The sequence below is a fragment of the Limulus polyphemus genome, unplaced genomic scaffold (genome assembly GCF_000517525.1).
Source record: "Limulus polyphemus unplaced genomic scaffold, Limulus_polyphemus-2.1.2 Scaffold2332, whole genome shotgun sequence".
Lineage (NCBI taxonomy): Eukaryota > Metazoa > Arthropoda > Merostomata > Xiphosura > Limulidae > Limulus > Limulus polyphemus.
The window spans coordinates 34671-53050 of record NW_013667942.1 but is presented as its reverse complement, the minus strand read 5'-3'; the positions used below and the strand labels follow the sequence as shown (position 1 = coordinate 53050).

Genomic DNA, 18380 nt, shown 5'->3' with positions numbered 1-18380 from the left:
AAGATACGGGATAGTTCTAGAAACAAGAAGGCGTGAGAATTGTCACGTGATCTCGATGACGCAACAATATTATAAATGTTTCCCAACTATTGTAATGAGAAATGATATTTTTGCAAATTCTAATAAGCATTCTGAACAGCATTTTTACAAAGTTATTTTTTCATTAAGTAATAGTTACCCTGAAGATAGCTCAAAGAATGAAACTGAAAGTTTCCTCAACAACTACTGAACATGGAGCTAACTCAATGGAATTAACTCTTTACTACTGCCATATTTTATCTTGCCATTTCCTTTATTATTCATCTCCTCTTTATATAAAACTTTCATAATATTTTATGGGCCTTGGAGAATTTACCTCACTGATTATCTCACATATATTTATGCCTACTGTGGTTTGTTACCCAATTCAAAAATATCATAAGAACATTAGCAGCCACTAGTGAGCAAAAATTCTTATAAGACCTGCTTGTAACTGACAATTTAACAATATATATTAAACGTAGGTTCTGAGAATACTTGTATATTTTTATATGACAGAAAACCTGATATCGAAATGCATGTACAAACACTAAAGTTTATAACTGGTTAATACAAACAAACTGAATACCATTAAAACTTACAAACATGAGGCAAGTACAAAGTTTAATAAGCAAACACATTTAAGATTTCAGATATGGAGATATTTATGTCACATTATACTAATCACAAAGGACAGAGTAAGAGATATAGAAAAAGACATAAAAAATACCACAAAATATCGAAATATGATAGCATAAAGGAGTTACAGTTTCTTCTAAGTTTAAATATATTAGTAACCTATGTTACTGACCTTAATTACAGACTGATTAAAATAACATAGTTTGTTGTAAGTTGACTGGTCAAATTACAATTTTAAAATACACAGGTTTAACATTTAGTGTGTATATATATATGCCATTAATTCCATTTCTCTTAATCTCATAAAACTAAACACATATTTATAAAATCATATAGGTCAGCATAATATATATATACAATGTTTTTCTCAACAAAGATTTAATATAAAAAAATCTAAAAGCATAACACAATGATTGCATACATCATGATCATTTTAGTGTAGCTATTTGTAATGCTTCAGAGATAACCTTGTTGGAAAAGCTGTTCACAGCTGGTGGTGTCCACCTGTTGCATTATACTGACTTATTTCTATGTTTTAGCCTGTTAAAGTATTCATTGTAAACAATTAAAATTATGCTAAATTATTAATTTTCCATGCAATAAATAAATAAATGGACCCTAACTGCAGTATTGATGTTATTTAAAAAAAAAATTTTTTTTGTTTGATTCATATGATATTAAGAACCCTATAATCAAGAAAATCATGGATCCACATGCAATTCGGTTCATAAATAGATCACAAAAAATGTGTTTAAAAAGCCAATAAAAGTTCATATCCAATAGTGATTTTATGATTAAATAGCACAAGGATTTCTGAATAGAACAGTTCTACATTACACCTAAACAAACCTACCACCACTATTCCCATTTGACAGAATTCCTACGTATTTAGTCACGGGCCTTCTTGTTATATTCTAATAGCCAAAATGCTCACCGACAGTTTTTTTTCATCTTCTTCAACTCCACAAGAAAGAGTCTGGTCATAGTTCGGCACTTCTGTTTTTCCAACAAATTCTTCGGCCTCAGGTTCTTCCAGCCTGAGACACTTTCTGAGAGTTTCTCTAGATTGTCCAATTAATACATAATGAACATGTTTTATAATAATATAGTGGTCTATTAACTCCAAATTACTTGGTTAACCCTACGTGCATGGAATTGGTCCATTTGATTAAGCCCAAATGGGAGAAATAGTTTTTACTATAATTCCAAAATTACTTAGTGTATTTTCATAAGTAAGCACACGTACATGTTGGTTAACTCAAAAGAAAAGTACAAAAACCAGGAGGTACAAGCATACATACAATATATTGAGATTCAGTATGTAAAATTTAACCTGTAAATTACTGACTAAGTTTTATCATATTCACTAACAGTGCATCCACATATTGAAATGTATTCAATAATATTATGTTTTTCTCTGTCACAACTCAATATAAAACACTGACAAAAAAGAAATCAGTTATTCTCTATGTAAGCTATATAAGAGACCCCAACAGTTGTTAGTGAGATCAACTGTAATAGTGATACAGACTGAGTGAAACAAAAGTGCTAACAAACATTCACGAACTTACAAGCAATTTTGGTGCTTAAATAGTTTACAAAAATGTCCTTCAAAAGACGATAAGGTCCACGTGCACATTATCGGTAATTCTAGGACAAAGTGGCTATGTATGGCAAGACAATGTACATTGATAGCTACTCTTTTCTAATTCTGACAGTTTTTTTTCTGGTATCTTGCCCTAAGATTATTCTCCTTATAACCTATATAAAACACAAGAGTAGTAAAATGCATATTTATAATCATTTTACTAAAAGAAAACAAAAACAACAGTTAGCACTAACAGCTTGCCCGTAATTACATTTATTTGAATATTTCTATAGCCACAGCTCCTACTGCCTACTACTTGCACAGCTACGTACAGTAACGTTAAAAAGTTTACATTTGCACAACTTTCTATGTACAGCAGCAAAAAAATATGAAATTATCAACAAATTCTGATCAGGATAAAGATAATTCTGCAGATCAAAACTAAAATGAACCTCCAGTAAGAAGAATAAAAAAATTAAGTCAGTAATGAATATAGCTAATTTAATATACAACTAGGGGAAAAACTCGTGCTTACTGTATAAAATATGTTTTTGGTTGTGGTGTTTTGTATTTCAATGCACAGTTTATAAAATGTAAAGAGAGTGCTGTAAATCTAAAGTAATTGAAACAGTTAACTGACCTACCTAGACTACTCACATACGAGGTTGGGTACTTTCAGTTTTATAATGAATTTGATGGCCATGTGGGTCACCTCAACAACTGCAAGAATAAACCTATTCTCCAGCATGGGATACCCACTAAACATCTCTAATACAAAAGACACTTTAAGCTGAATGTTTGGATCAAAAATGATCAACTTATCTAGTAGGAGACACCAGATCTAGTCACGCTTTCAAAACCTGGGTATCGATGACAAGTATTAAAACTCAACATGGTGATGGTATCGATACTCTAAGAGTCTATAAACAAATAAAGAAATTTGTACATAAACACTGCTGTTTTAGATGGGGTTCTGAGAGAGGACAGATGAAACCTTTGCAAGTTAACAGGAAATTTAGCATTACATACAAAACAAACACAAGAAATTTTATATACAGAGTAATCTTATGTGCATGAGGAATGGAAAAAAAATTCTGCATGGCCTTAAATATGTTAGAAAGATTCTTTTGTTTCTTCTATCAAAATGTATATGAGCTTTAATGCTTACTTATATCTACTGACATTTTCCAATAAATATTGTTATTTGTCTTACTCATTCTAAAAAATTAAAAATCATAAAAGGTTACACATATTAATTGGAGTTATGCAATTTTGAATTATTTGTATTTGAATTAAAAATACTAATTGCATATGTGAAAACTACTCAGTAAATGCTGGGACTTTATTCTTGGATATATATATATACTTTTTAAGTTTTTACTACAGCACCTTTTTTTTAGTTTTGTCAGCCAATAGTATTATTTTAGTTACATATTTTATCTCAATAATGAAAACTTATTTTCTTTAAAATCTTACCTCAGTATTAGATAGTGCTTTAGAAGCTCATCCACTAATCTATTGTTTCTTAGTTGAGGCTCAGAAGTTTCCTGGAAGAAATTAAAACTATACAAAAAAAATTGCCTTTTTTCATAAAGCAAAAATGAATAAAACAAACTATAAAAATTATATAATATTTTAAAGCAGGTGATAAGCATTGCCTTGGAAATTATATACAAGTCAGACCTACTTCTGTAGTGAGAAACATTTTAGTCTGACAAAAGAAGCTTCGCAAAATCATTTAGTGAAATATCATAACAGAAAATCAACATGAATAAACTAAATAGAAAATCTTGTCCTACTTATCGATTCAGTTTTTTTCAAGAATGTTACTTGTTATTTCCATTATGAAGAGAGTATGGAATTAGTGTACTTAGATTTTCAAAAGGACCACACAGAAGACTAGCTAACAAAATAACATAAGTGGGGTTGGGGAAACACTACTAAACTGGATTGAAGGGTGGCTGGCTGAGAGAAAGACAGAGAGTCATTATTAATGGAATCCAGTCAGATTGGACCTTTGTTACTGGTGGTGTAACTCAGTGGTCAGTGCTTAGGCCTTTTCTTATCTACATTAATAACACTAAGGACATACTTAGTAAATTAATAGTTAGCTGATGACATTAAAGTTTTGGATATTTATACCTATAATGAAAATGTTGAGGTAACACAGAATGAATTGGATCAGTTGTTAAGTTAGATAACTAATTAGCAAATGATCTTTAATTACAGTAAAGACAAGGTAAGTGATGCATTTGTGTTATCATAATTTGGATCACATTTTTAATATAGATGGGAACCCATTCATTAGCATGATTAAAGAAAAAGATCCTGGCATATTAGTAGGTAAGTTACTCAAGCCATTGAGGTAGTGCTCTGTTGCCAGTAATAAAGCTAACAGAATTTGAGGATATATTTATAGATATACTAATTAGAAGTCATGAGAGGTAGTTAGGCCTCACATGGTATATTATGAGCAGTTTTGTTCTCCTTATCTAGGAAAGAATATTGACTTGCTGAAAATGGTTAAGACAATGGCTACTATGATGATGATGCTGTCATCTTATAGAAATAGGCAAAGGCATAAATAAGCACTGGCACACAGGGCCCAGGTCTCGAATCCCCAGTGGTGTCTTGAAAAATCAGAACTGAAAAACCATGATCGATATCATACTGAAACACTGAAAAATCCCATGCATATATGCCCAAGTCCCTGAAGTTTCCAAGTGTATCCAGGGGTTGATGGATAAGGGCTCCCGATTTCTTTATCCTGAATTCTGAAGACACTGGATGAGAAAATTCAAGTTTAAAATTCAGAAAAAAGACTGACCAGGCTCCAATTAATATAACATAAGCTATGGACAACAAGGGACTCTTGAGTCTTTTAAGTGTCCTTGCACACCCACCCACGAGAAAAGTAAAAATTAAAACCCATCCTTTATGTTTATTAAACTCTTCTGATGTGCTGGCTAGAGCTAGGTGATTAACTCAGTTAACCAATTAATTATGAGCATCAATTACTTCACTTAGTGTCATGTAAAATAATCAATTAATCAAAATTAGTGTTTTAGATTATTCCTACTATCCAAGTAATTGAAATATTGCCATTTTCATTTCTCATTATTATTTTTGATTAATTCACGGTCATTCAGCATAACAACTAACGTTACACTCATACAAATAATTAAATTACTGTTTCTGATCATTATAATTTCTTATTGTTTTAACTGTCCAAGTTGAATTTAATTGATTAAAGAGGCTTTTAATTTTTGGATTATCAAGTTCCACTACTGCTGATAGAAAATCATTTCATAAGTCAATCACTCTGTTAGAGTGTTTTATTTTTCTGACAGAGTGATAAACTAATGGAGAAACTTTTCATTTTAACTTGAACAGGCTATTATTTGGTCAGTATAGGTGAATATATTATAGATGGATCTGATTAGTTTGTGGATAGGCCTAGCAATTAATATTATTATTACTATCTTGAAAACCTATACATAAAATATGCATACAAATATTTACATTATACTGACTGACAACACTGATTAAAGGTATTTGTGATCATCGATCAGCACAATCAAGTATTGCAGGCCTGCAAAGCTACCATTGATATTGAAGTGAGCAACATTAAAAGACTGTTGATTGATTTAAAAACACTGCATGAACATTGGCACTCAATTCTTAATGAAGCTAAACTAGTTGCAAATAATATGAATTTTCTGCCACAACTGCCTGCAAAACAGAAAACAGTTTGTAAGTATTTTCATGATGAAAATAAAAATGACCACTTGAATGAAGAAAATGAATCTGTAGAGGAAATAAAGTTAGACAAAACATATTTTATAAGATCACAGATTCTGTTATTGCTGGGCTCACTACAATATATAGAGCAGTAGTGAATATTAATCAGACTTTTATTTTTTGTGGCAACATCCAGATATATCAGAGAATAATCTACATTCAAAAACTAGGAAGTTGCCAAGAGTAGATCTGATGTATCAGAAAACTTAGCAGAAAAAAATGAAACATCTAAAGACCATCCACAAAGCTAACTTTGGTGATATTGCATTAAATCCTTTAGACCTTCTATACAAACTGCACAAATTCAAGCTACATCCACTTTTCCCTAATGTTTCTCTAGCCCTTCGCATTTTCTGCAATATTCCCATCACAGTTGCAGATGGGGAGAGATTTTTTTAGCAAGCTAAAACTGATAATAATTATCTGCATTTCACCATTTTCCAAGTCGATTGACAGATCTAAGAAACCTTACAACTAAAAACCAGCTATCCCGTACTTTGGATTTCAGTAGAATCATTTATCAATTTGCCAAACAGAAGGCAAACAAAGTACACTTCTAACAATAATAATCATACAGTCAACAGTTGTCTGGCCTAATGATGATAAATAGAAGAAAACTATAAACCTGATTTATGTTCAACCAGTTCTATCTTATTTTGCTATTAAATAATTGAAATGTTTAAGTGCAAATAAGTATTGTTTTCAGATATTCACCGTATTAAACAAACATGAATTTCGTTGTATGGGCATTTTTTTTTCTTTAATAATTTTATTCAATTATTTAATAAAATTCTTTAATCGGCGACTTTTGTAATCTCCTTTTAGGCAGCAATGTATTTGTGTGTTAGTGCATTTGTCAATTATATGGTGATAGAATTAAACATTGAGTCCTTAAATATTTTAGCCCATTTTCCATCTAAGTAATTTGTTAAAATGTTATTAAAGAACTACAAAAAGCTGCTTGAAAACATAAAACAATATTACGTTGAAATTTTATAACATGTTTTTTTTTACAATGTCAGTATCATACTCCTCCCACTGAACACATTTTCTTTAACTTTTATTTTAAATAAAAGATGAAACTAGTTTCAATTTTAATATTTTAATGTAAAAACAATAAATTCTCATTGGCAACATTTTATCCTTTACTTTCTGATGATTTTTGAATAAGACACGAAGAACATATGTTACAACTGTCAGAGAAGTCACTATTAACTTCATTAATAACAAATATTGTAACATATTCTATATTTTTAAATTGTGCCTAAATAAATGAAGATCCAGCCAGGTTAATTAGATGCAGTTAGGTTTCATATTTGTTTTACAAGTGTATATTAACAAGTTTACAGCACATTAATTACAGTATGTATATACTCACTTCAAAACATGTTGGACACTGAGATTTGTATGTCATATACTTCCTAATACAGAAAGAGCAATCTGTGAATGTAGAGAAATATTTTGTGTTTTATACATGTTTTATTACATGTTTTTCAAAACTTTCACACATATTTCAAATTAATAAATGCAGTGGTGTTATATACATAAAACTAGAATCTAATGAGCATGAATATTATACCTGAAAAAAAAACAAAAAACAATTAAGCTTGAACATCCAACAATATTCAATATAACATTTCAACAGAATGGTTATCATCCATTATTGATGCTGAATAATAAAGAAAAGTGTTAAATACTAAAACTTCTAATCCAGGAAATTAAAAGAATGTGTACTGTTTGTAAGTATATCTTTATCAGCTCAATATTTCTTTTTTATTTTCAAAATTATAAATATGTTGAAAATTATCATAGTTTCTTTTTTCTTCAATCTCTAAAATTAGAAAACTGATACAGTGGTTGGAAATACCATTTTCGTATTCTTCACGAAAAGTAAAAACATTGGCTGAACTTGAACTTCCTTTCTTTTCTGTGATTAAAAGCTCTCAGTGAAGATATGCCACGTTGGACAAGAGATTCAAAAGTAAGGGAAAAACTGAATAGTAAAATTTACAAACACTTGTAATAATAATAATATTTTGAACATTTTGTACATGTTTTTTTCCCCACCAAAAAAGTAATACAGTAAGCAAAAATGGGTCCACAATGCTGGATACTGCAGTTTGCAGACATACGTGTTTTCTGAAACATAAGTGCATGTAGTTTTTAACAAAGAACAATGGTCAAGGAAGTAGCTAAATTCCTTTTGACCAAGTTACCTGTTGAACTGGGTCATTTATCTAGTGTATCACATGTGCCTTCTCATGGGAAAAATATCTATTATGAAGAACATACTATGTGAAAGTAGACAGCAAACTTATATTTCATGGGAATGACCAACAGTGATGTAGGTAGTGCACACTCTCCTTGGGAAGAATAGTTTAGTGTGTATATAATGCTGGGACAAAATCTTCTTCAAACAGATCTCTGACAGCTCCAGCAAAGGTACTGTCCTTCATCACCCTTGTTAGCTTTGGTTGTGTTTTATTGAAATAAATGAAGATAAATGCACATATTCAACCTCTTTGACAACTCAGTAAAATTCAGAGAATACATTTTAACTCTGCATAGCATTTTCTGTCAAACCTCCTGTTATTTTGTGGATCCTACTTGATTACTCTGAAGGAAGATCACTGCACTTGAGAATGCCACAATATTAAAGACAAGAGGAGTAATTTCACTATTACTCTGTTTTGGCTATTGGTAATCTGATAATCATAAGGATGTAAAACAAACATATCTCAATCAAAGTTTCAAACAATACTATTACAAGCATAACATTCATTGCTCACAGGCTTTTATTAACAAGCGTAGTACAGTAGTAGTTGTACCATTATAATGCTTTCTCAATGCCTCTCAAGTTTGATATGAAGCCATCACAGACCATTTCACTTTTAAAATATTTGTATACAGAAGTTTCCTAACTTCATAATAGATTTTGATAGTGAAGCCTGCAGAAAATATTATCATTGCCATATAACAAACAGTTCAAAATCTTGTACCTGAAAATTAACAAGAAATCACCAAAATAATGGTAGAAATGTGGGTTTATAGCCATTGTCATGTTGCAGTAAGTAGAGTCAGTGAGTACCTGTAAAGAAATTAACATACACAAGTTTGATGTCAGCCACCTGGGAAGGGATGAAATGGATACAATTTCAAGCATTGCTGTAGCAGCAAATGAACCTGTTTAGGGTAGGAAAATAGTAACGGGTATGATAAGAGCCTTTGTTTATAGGACATGAGAAAAAAGTTTCAGAATGACACTGGTAAAAGCTAACACCTTTCTTTGTACATCAATATAGGGATGTCACTGAAAAAAAAAAAACTAACCCTAACAGCTACTCAACCAAATATGTTGGGCATTAACTACATATGGACCAAAATGAAAAGTTGATAAGAGTTTGATGCAAGATATTGCATCAGATGATTTGGTGGCAAGATATTGTGTTTTTCTGTAATGAAAAGAAAACAACTTTACTTCTTATGATTAAGTGTAAATTTTGATAACTTAGTGGAAAGATATTAGGTTTTTATGTAATGTCAAGAAAAACAACAAAAACTTTACTATTTTTGATTAAGTGTACAGGGAAATATGCTTTATGTATGGTTTGTATGAAAGAGTAATAGCAAAATTACCCTTCCTGAATTTAATATCCAACATCGTAGGCCTATTTTCACTCACAATGTGGCTTTGTCAGCAGGAATAAAAACAACTTACAAAACATACACAATATTGTTATTATATATATTTTTCTAAGTTTACATGTGAAATTCCAGTCTCATATGGGATGTTCTCATTGTGAGCTTCTAACCAAATGAAAAAAAACAAAACTGAAATAATATGCATACCATTGTTAGGTAACATTTTCCTCAAACTATGTTTATTCTTAAAAAATATGTTACAAAAATGAACTGTATAGTCCAAATATAATAACCGTCACTTTGATAAATACACATCTTTGGAAAAGTGTGAAACTTAATGCTAGAAGTTGTTCTTTATCTAACCGATATTGTCAACATGTACCATGCTGAAAAACATTTGCAAGATTCTAAAATATTAACAATAAAATGTTTAATAAGATTTCATAGCTCCACTTACAATTATGGGAACAGACTGTTATCATGCACACGTTGAAATAATCAAAACAGATTGCACATCTCAGAGAACGGTCCAAAGCCTGAACACCAAAGATAAACATAATTATGAACTGATCGATACTTTAGTACTTGTGGTCAACCAAACTTCAATGTTAATACTACTTTTTAATTATTTCTTATAAAATAGCTATTTTATATATATATATATGTGACATTTGAAGAATAGTAACACCTTTACATATTACAATTTTTATTCAAATTTGTATGATTGAGATACAATAAATATTTTTAATATTTTTAGAAAGTAAACAATCTAATACAATGTATGTAACAAACCTTTAAACAGGGGTTCAAATTCTCCATCATTACAGAAGAAGAAAGGTATAGCACATAACTGCTAGTGCAACTTTTGTCCACATAAAATTTGCTGAAAGAAAGTTATAGAATCAAAAATATTTTATCATACTTGTAATAAAAACAAAACAGAATATATTTCACATAACCGAAAACTATTACACTTCCATTAATAGAGAAGTAGTGAAAAATAGTTACGGTCATTTTATTTTGGAATGCGAATTAAAAACACCTCAACACAACACGTTTATGTTTTCCAAAACAACACTAAAAATATAACTGAAACTTTCACGTCTGGACTAAATCATACATACATACTTTGCTACATAGTTACATCATGAAAAAGTTATTATAAAAAGAAGGAAAACATTATACTGCATGAAACAAAAACATTCAAATTTATTAACCGAACATGTTTTGGCAATTCCAGTTTGCAAAACAACCTTTTGCTTCCTCTTATATGCATATACTGATATAATTAGCTATGATGTGTACTACAAAAAGAGCATCATATATTACACCTAAAAATTATTACTTCTCTCCATAACTACAGCATCCAGTAATCAAATTAGAGTCTCAGTTTTCCTACACAGCAAAGAAAAAAAAAACAGTTCAGTATATTAGTGAACCCCCCTCTATGAATCCTCAGTTTGTATGGTCCATTTTGAATTTCCTAAAAAGCTACATGAGGGATATATGTGGCTATCATGCGTTAAACATCCATAATTTACAGTGACAAACTAAAGTGAAGACAGTTAGTCAACACCACCCACCACCAACTGTTGGGCTACCTTTTTACCAACTAATAGTGGGATTGACCATCACATTATAACATACCCATGGGTGAACTGGCAAGCATGTTTAGTGACAGGAATTCGAATCTGTGACTTGCAGATTATGAGTCAAGTGCCCTAAACACCAATCCACGCTAGGTCACAAAACCTCAGAACCCTTTCCTTTTCACCTTCAATGATAGCAAAAGGCTCAAATTTATTTGATGTAGTTACATACACCTTATACAAATCTGCTTCCTCAAGCCCTACTCTTTTGTACACTACACGCCACTAGATCATACTACATTTCTTTATAACTAAAATAATTTATTGTTCTCTATACAATAATAAATCACTAGGGCTTGAAAAATCCATCATACAGAATTCGAATATCATCCTAATTCTTTATACATGAAGATCAGATTTTTAGCCCTCACTTCCATATTTGTCATATGTAATCAAAGAGTAAAACACAGGTCAGTGCTTATATTTAAATTGTAGCTATATGCACTTGTACCTATGATAAGCCTACAGTGTGGTATTAAATGTCACTAAAAAAAGGATTGAGAGGAGAAAACTGTGGCAAGGGAGTGTAGTGACTGAGCATGACTAAGAATGTGAGAAGGGGTGTGCTCCCCTCTGACAAGCTGGAGCTTTTTTTCCAAAACAAACATGTATTAAAAGTTATTTTTCCTGAGACATCAGAAATAATTTATTGATGAAATCTGAGTCTTAAACATTACTTAATCCTTACAAATTCTTGCAATGTACATGACATTATGGGCATGTGCTGTGTTACACATGTTAAAGGCATATTGATATTAAAATTATGAAAAAAACTTCATTTATGTAACTGTTTGAACTCTAAGAGTCTACATATATATATTTTAGGATAAAACAGAATGTATACAAATGAACATGATATTCTAATTTTTTCTAAATTTTCAAGTTCACTCTATCACTTTCAACATATCCTAAATGAAATGACCTATAAAGCAAATTTACTTTTTTGTATTCTGGAATCTAATACACTTGTGAATATTTCATAGCTATTCAAGAGAAAGACAACTGAATTAACATAATTTATGATAGACATGACCAAATCAGTAACTTATGATAAAAACTTTTATTGCTTGAGTGACCAATCAGGTAACACTTTACAAAGCCACCACATCAAATCTTTTGATTTGAAAACATCTGCTATTATTGCCACATAGATAATGTTCCTATGAGACTCCTCAATCTCCATTTTCTACACAGGATTCATTTGAATCACCTGGGTGATGAGATCGATGTTCCCAGGCACAGAAATAAGCAGACTGGAAGAAAATTGACATCAATAATTAAAGGACATCTTAATAAATTTATAGAGGAAAGTCAGCCTGTTGAAGAGCCTAGAGTTTCTGTTGAGACCATTTCCGGAGTATCACCAAGAATAAAGCCACCAATGGATTCTTTCAACCATATACTTAGACAGAATTTCCCCAGTGACAAGACAGCAAGTGGGAAAGCCACAGAAAAGAAAATCATCAAAACAATCTGATAAATGAACAGTTTAGAGACAGTAAATAATATTTTTTTGTTAATTAGAAATGTGATTGTACTTTAACACAATTAATGATTTAGTGATTGTCTATTTATGAATAGTAATTTTTGCCAGTTGAATATATTATTGTTTAATCTGTATATTAGGATTGTCCAGTGTTATAGGCTATGTTTTTTAATATTCTAATTTATCTATGTGGGGCCTATATGGATTGAAATGGTACTTATATCTTGCTATTAACATAAAACAGTAGTTTATGCATGTTGCTTTCCTTCTTGGCTAAATCTTATTATGAATACAATTATTTCTTGTCTTTTACTACATCCAGACCTACACTAACATTAGTAGCAATAAAATAATGCAGATGTCCTAATGCCAATCATAAGGCCTAGATAATAAGTCATCACTAAAGTCTGGTGATAATGTTGACATTTTTATTTGAAGTGGGGAAAAAAAAAACTAGCAGTAATTGGGCACCTTGTTTTTTTTTTGGGGGGGGGGGGGTTCAAGCACTCGAAATCAGTGGCACATAAAAATTATGATGACTGTGATTAATTAATTGTGTGTGAGAATTTTATAGAGCTTATCCACGTATTGATTTAATGGTTGCCTTTAAACCTGAAAATAGATTGCATAGTTTTTCATGATCAAAAATAAAATACCATATTCGAAAAACATTAAATATTGTATACGACTTTAAATGCCCTGGCACAGTTCTTGATATATTTGATTAATCACCAAATGATTTGACATACACAAAAAGAACATGCAGTACATCACAATTTATTTAACTTTTTTAGGATTCTTGCAAATAGAAGCAATGAAAAATTTTATGTATAAAAGAGACTTATACTAGATTAGGGCCACAACTCAATGAAATGAGTTCAGTTGTAATTTCATTGTTTTTATATTTAAATTGGCTGCCCACTTTGGCACTGACTGATTGAGTGTATAGTACTAACATTCTACATAATTGTAGCAGTAGAGTTACATTCACAGGTTCAACTCCAAGGAAATCCATCATTTCTCTTTATTACCAACGACATAAAAAAACAGCTTATAAATATTTTAACCGAATGCTTCATCTTATTCAATTTATTTAATTGAAGACTTATTCTTAAAATGCTATTTAAATTTTCATACTAACTTATCTTCTGCTCATGGAACATTAATGACCTAAACTAAAGCAGCCAATATACCTAACGTTTACACCCAGTGCCACACAACGGGGATAGTCCTAATGCACTGAATTCATTCAACGAACTTCTATCAGTACAAGCCTTTACTACGGTTTACAAATTACACCATGCACAAGTACTGAAACTGAAAGTTACAATATAACGTTAGAACTTACATGGAATTTCAGTATCCTCAGTCTTCTCTATCAACTTCTGTAACTACTGACGTTACAAATACTATTACTAGTTCTACTACTAGTAGTAACAACAGTGGTACATCTAAGTTCTAAAGCATATTAACTATAACAATTATACTATATTAAGTCCCCAAATTGAATCGAAACTTAAAGGTCAATACATAGAGTGATATACAAATCAATTTATATTTGCTTCACTTTACAGTTTAAACCATGTTAAAATTGGTTTTATTTATATATTTAAAAATAAGAAAATATTATTCTTATTTATAAAATTTAAAAGGAATGATGAATAAAAATATAATCACCACACCTATCGATAATGTATTGATAATGATAGTACTGATAATACCCATTCAGAAAATTAGTAATGATAATGAAGGAGAAATCTACATTACACATACACATTGCTTATATTTCATATTTTTGCATACAATTTCTATTTCTTACAATGATATGACAAAAGATATTTTTTTTTTTACTTTCACTTACAATTTCTGATAAGCATATTATTACGACAGCTGAAGTCACGCGACGCTGGGAGCATGCGCGCTGGAGTTTCTAGAAGGATCGTGACTTATCGTGCAACCTCACGAATGTCCCAGCATTTGCTAGACGCCCTCTTTTTTAGTATATTGTTTGTTTGTAATTAAGCACAAAGCTACACAATGGGCTTTCTTTGCTCTGCCCACCACGGGTATCGAAACCCGGATTCTAGCGTTGTAAGTCCGCAGACATACCGCTGTGCCACTGGGGGGCTTTTTAGTTTATAAGCCGGAGATAGATTGAAGAGAAACTAATTGAGTCAAGCGAACAGTAGGCCCCGTAAGTAAAGTGTGTGAATCGCTGTGAATTATAGCGTGTGTTTATAAAAGTTGTTAAGTTAAACTGACTGTGGAAATTCTGTGTATTTCAAAGTTGTATCGAGAAAGAATAAACTAGTTTTATTTAAGAAAGGACTTGTATCTCTGAAGTTCCTCGGAAAGAATTTACAACGGAAATTAACAAACGAGCAGATACGTAACAATATTAAATGCCACATTTATAGAAAAGCATTTTTCTAACATTTAATTCCTAAAAATAAATAAATAATAATCGAAAGTCAGCTATTTTTATTTCGACATTACACAGGTCATACATTTACAATTTTACAGTTATTTGATGAACAGTCGACCACAGCAATCAGAAGTGACGATCATTAACGACACAATTAATGAATGTTTCGGAACACGCGTATTCAATCTTTAGGAAATCCCTTCAGGAAATACAAAACTATAATCACAGATAATAAGTTGAATGTTTAATAGAAACTTGTGCACTGCGATAAACATTTTGGTATTTTCAATTAAAAAACGATTTCCAAACAAGTATATTTGATACAATTTTCTGCAATAACAGCAAAGTTCGACAGGGAAATTTACGAGAGTTCTTGCGACTTAAATATTTCGACTGAGTGTTCACTTTAGTGTAAGAATAGACAGGCTGAACATATTTTAGACAAATAAATAAAATATTTATTCAAACAAAAAGGAAAATTCAGGGGAGTGCCAACAGATGACAGCAGAATTACTCCTTACTAGTTAACTAGTGTCTGTGCAAGCATGAACAGTGTGTTTTTGCTGTAAATGTATACTAAAGATTGGTTTTTAACTCTGTTTCACATTTCCAATCTGTTTATTTTCTTAGCTTAAGCTCAGTTGTTTAGTTAAATTCAGATTTATCTGTAATTATCCTATACACATCTTCCATTATAAACCAGACCTATCTAACATTCATATAGAAATTACACCTGAAAATACCACAATAATTTGATGTTGAAGGTAGACTGTGATCTGAAAGAGTAAGAGGATCTAGAATATTTTCCCTTCTTGTTTTCGGCCTTTTGTCAAAGCTGAAAAGAAGCATGTGTACTATCTTGATGTGTCTGCAAAATCAAGAGGGAGTACAGAAGTCTGAGACCAAAAGAGCAGTTGAACATGTTCTAACAGTGAACATTACCTTTCATTTAGAAAAGCAAAAATGACTAACATTTAATGAACAACAACAATAAAACAAACAGACAAACACACCAAGTAAATGGAACAAGATGGAGATACTAGTATCGACCTATTCATGTGTTCATTTAAGTCTCAGTGTGTCTTCATGTTTGTCTTTGTCCCTCCCCCCCAAGAAAAAGATCTAGTGAGGAGATTATGGTAGTCTACATAGAGTCCTCACTACTCAATTAGATACGGTGAGTGATTCTCACAAAACGTTTGAGAAGAACTTACAGAAGAAGGTTTTTGTCGGAAGTTTAGAGAAGTCAAACCTGACACTGTAGAAACTGTATTTCAGTTTGTGGCATGTTTATGGCGATACTTTGCCAGATGGACTGACATGGCCAAGTGTGAAAATAGTTTTGAGGGACTGGCAGACCTACTAATACGTGAAAAGTTCATGAGCATGTGCTCAAATGCCATATCACTGTTTCTAAAGGAGAGAGCACCAAAGGGTGTGGATGAAATTATCAAGCTGGTAGAATAGTGTATGGAAGCCCATGGAAGGAGTATAACTGGCAAGTCCAAGAATAACCAGTTAAAGTCGAAACCAGTGGTGGCTGACCAGGAGCAAGAGTCTACCAAAGGTGATAGGAAGTTAATAGACAAATGGGAGCAAATGAGAGAAGAGATGCTATATTTGTTATAAAACAGAGCAAATTGCAAATCACAAACAAGAAACAGAAACAATTTCAACATAAAGCTACTGAAGCTACATGCAAAGATGGTATTGGCAAGAAACAAGAAAAGAGTGACTATTACCATGGATGCAGCTGCCAGAAGAAACAGAATCAAGAAAACATGTCAGATTCACCACAAGAAGTAAGTGCCTTTTCCATGATTGATCAGTGCATGAATAATGGTCAGCTGAAATTAGCAAATGGATCAACAGTGCTAGTAGTGATCAGAGAATGTTACAAATATTGAGAGATGCCAAAAAATCACAACATGCCAATAGGGAAGGGCTATGTTGGGGACAAGAAAATGAAGGTCCTACGATACATTGGATACAATAGTACAGCAATGAGAACCGGTCTAGTATCTGATAACCAGATGACAGACAAGGTGCACCTGTATGTGCTAATTGATGGGACAGTGAGAACGATTCCTGTGGCAAAAATAAAGGTGAATGCTCCGTACTATGTGATTGGAAACATACCAGGAAGTAGGAATTTGGAGGAACTAGATAGAAAGAAGAATGATGAGGCATCTGCAATTACCACAGAAATTCAGGGTAAAAAGAGAAATCAAGATATCAAACCCCTTAAAGTCTCGAAAAGTGACATCCCGAATATATGTTCACAGGAGTTGAAAGAAGTGCAGAAGAGAGAAACTTCAGAGCTATGCCTAAGAGAAAGTCAAGCACAATACAAAATGGAAAGAGGCTTACAAAACAGAGGACCATAAAAAGTATTGAACTGAACCTATCAAAGCAGTTATACCGGTGAAGCTAAGTACTTCAAAAGCAGTAAAAAGTACATATATAACAAGAAGATCAAGGATCTTCATTTTGAGGTTGGACAGAAGATCTTAGTTCTGCTACCCACAACCAACAATAAATTCACTGGCACTGGAAAGGACTTTTGCAATACAGGAAGTGATCAACAGAATGCACTATAAGATGAAAGTGGATAGGACGATTAAGGTCTGCCACACCTGTCGTTTTAAGAGGTACTTTAAGAGGGAAGAAGACCTTACGGGTGTAGCTGCTATTGAGGTACAGATGGACATGGCAGATATGGCTGTCATAGACACATAACCTGAAGACAGTGATTTCATTGTAGAAGATAAAGACCTACTAGGCCTAAGACCACTGGGTGGAGATGAGACGTACAAGGACGTCTACATAAGTGAAGAACTGGCTGGTAAGAAGAAGAGAGAGTTACAAGATCTACTGTGCCAGTATACAGATAGATTAGGAAATACAAATCTCACACAACACAAAATCAAGATGAAGACAAGGGATCCTGTCAAGGTGAAGTCCTGCCAGAGGCCCTATGTAAGAAAGATCAACAAAGGAACTGTAAATGTTGGTGTAGACTATATGAAAAGACTTATTATATATGAATGAAGAACAGTTTTGTACATAGTGTAAAATAATATTGTAAATATTTCACTTGAAGAGGGGCTTATTATTGGATATACAAGACTG

General features: G+C 31.9%; 1 protein-coding gene across 6 annotated transcripts in view; it reads right to left on the bottom strand.

Moving 5' to 3' along the window:
* The window catches only part of LOC106466648 (E3 ubiquitin-protein ligase RAD18-like), a 103408-nt gene extending 88701 nt beyond the window's left edge, over positions 1–14707 (bottom strand). For 2 of the 6 annotated variants that reach the window (XM_022394703.1, XM_022394699.1), the window contains exons 1-6: positions 14172–14388; positions 10481–10571; positions 10146–10224; positions 7425–7486; positions 3722–3792; positions 1592–1718 (exon numbers count right to left, since the gene is read on the bottom strand). In XM_022394703.1, the coding sequence (XP_022250411.1) occupies positions 1592–1718; positions 3722–3792; positions 7425–7486; positions 10146–10224; positions 10481–10510 (369 nt within the window). In that variant the 5' untranslated portion in view covers positions 10511–10571; positions 14172–14388. Of the gene's footprint in view, positions 1–1591; positions 1719–3721; positions 3793–7424; positions 7487–10145; positions 10225–10480; positions 10572–13964; positions 14068–14171; positions 14390–14684 lie in introns of those variants that run through there. The other 4 variants (XM_022394701.1, XM_022394702.1, XM_022394700.1 and 1 more) reach the window with 4 other exon arrangements.
* Between the last annotated feature and the right edge of the window lie 3673 nt (positions 14708–18380).